The sequence below is a fragment of the Phalaenopsis equestris genome, unplaced genomic scaffold, assembly GCF_001263595.1.
Source record: "Phalaenopsis equestris unplaced genomic scaffold, ASM126359v1 Scaffold000691, whole genome shotgun sequence".
Taxonomy (NCBI): domain Eukaryota; kingdom Viridiplantae; phylum Streptophyta; class Magnoliopsida; order Asparagales; family Orchidaceae; genus Phalaenopsis; species Phalaenopsis equestris.
The window spans coordinates 414529-415914 of NW_018165131.1; the positions used below are offsets into that span (position 1 = coordinate 414529).

The 1386-nt window shown below is 34.6% G+C and overlaps 1 protein-coding gene across 5 annotated transcripts in view; it reads right to left on the reverse strand.

Annotated features, from left to right (window-relative positions):
* LOC110030265 (endoplasmic reticulum oxidoreductin-1-like) overlaps positions 1–1386 on the reverse strand; it is a gene marked incomplete at its 5' end in the record, with an annotated part of 78798 nt that extends 77412 nt beyond the window's left edge. For all 5 annotated transcript variants that reach the window (XM_020732894.1, XM_020732897.1, XM_020732895.1 and 2 more), the window contains 2 exon segments: positions 938–1069; positions 1153–1386. In XM_020732894.1, the coding sequence (XP_020588553.1) occupies positions 938–1069; positions 1153–1311 (291 nt within the window).

A 1386-nucleotide genomic window follows, 5' to 3' on the forward strand; every position in this document is an offset into this window, starting at 1 on the left:
TTATAAACCTATATTTATTCCACTAATTGAGTAATTAACTCATGTCCATTATGAAGCCACTAATTGAGTAATCAACTAGTGTACGCAATAATACATATATTATTTCCTTCACAAACTACAATTTTAAGTCCACTCATTTTGAGTTCTAAATCGCGCCTTCATCGTATTCGTGTTCAGACCCTCCAAATCTTGTAAGTGTTGAAGAACTATTTCAAACTTCAAAAATTTCGACACAAATTTTGAAGTGATGAACTCATGTCAAGGAGCATCAGAGCCATGTTTGTATCTAACTCATGTTTGACATGAACACGGATGCCATTTGGAAATCATTGCGCGCTTCATAGAGAAACATTGTTATTCAATCTGTTCTTGAACTTAACATCATACCTTGTTATTTAAAAATTGAAACAATGTCTACATTATTCTAAAAAAACATTTAAAATTACATAATACACAGGCAAAAAAAATATTTGTTTAGTGATGCTTAGAAAAATAGATTCTTAACATCTTGTAGTGAACAAACATGTGGACGCTTCAAAGGTAAGAAATATATTTGCATGGTGTTTTTATTATCTACTTCTGAGGCATTATTGTTTTTTTTTTTTTTAGTCTACAGTGCCATCCTCTCGATGATTTGATTAAAATTGCAATAGATTTACATGAAGTTCCATATTAGCATTTTACTGATTTCTAGCATTCCTGAACATTGAAAGAGTTGCAGGGTAAAAATTATCAGAACCATATCTACCTGCTTCATCCACTAATCCAAAATATTCTAAAAACTTGAGCTCGTTGCAAAATTTCTAAGTCCTAAACTACGAACATCCCTTTTCATCAAAAAAACAAATAAAAAAAGAAAAAAAGAACTCCAAAAATAGTAGCAACACAATATAAAAAACTAAAGAAAAAAAAAAAAACAAGAAACTTCAAGTTGTACCTTAAAATACCGGAAGAAGGGTGTACCGACAAGCTCTTGTAGAATGGGATGCAATACCTCCTTGTTGAGAGAATCCACGGTTTCATAGCCACAAGCACAGTCTTCCACGATGCCCGTATACTTTCTGGAGTCCTGCAAACCAATTTTCAAGATTAATAATTTTAAAAAAATTGAAGCAAATTTGAACTAATTCAAGAGAATTTCAAGGTAAGTACCGCTAACTCGCAGGTCTTCTTTGAATTTCTAAAGAAGAAAGTTCTCCTTGGAATCACTGTCGTAGCCAGAAGGACTGCAAACAGAGCAGCTGCCACCCAGCCCCATCGCCGAAACCTATCACCAGCAATTCCACACCCAGAGGTGTCTATGTTGCCCATTATTGACGAGCCCCTTGGTTCGCTTCAATAACTCCAATGGCTTCCGATAACCCGACAAGGAACTATTCCTTGGGG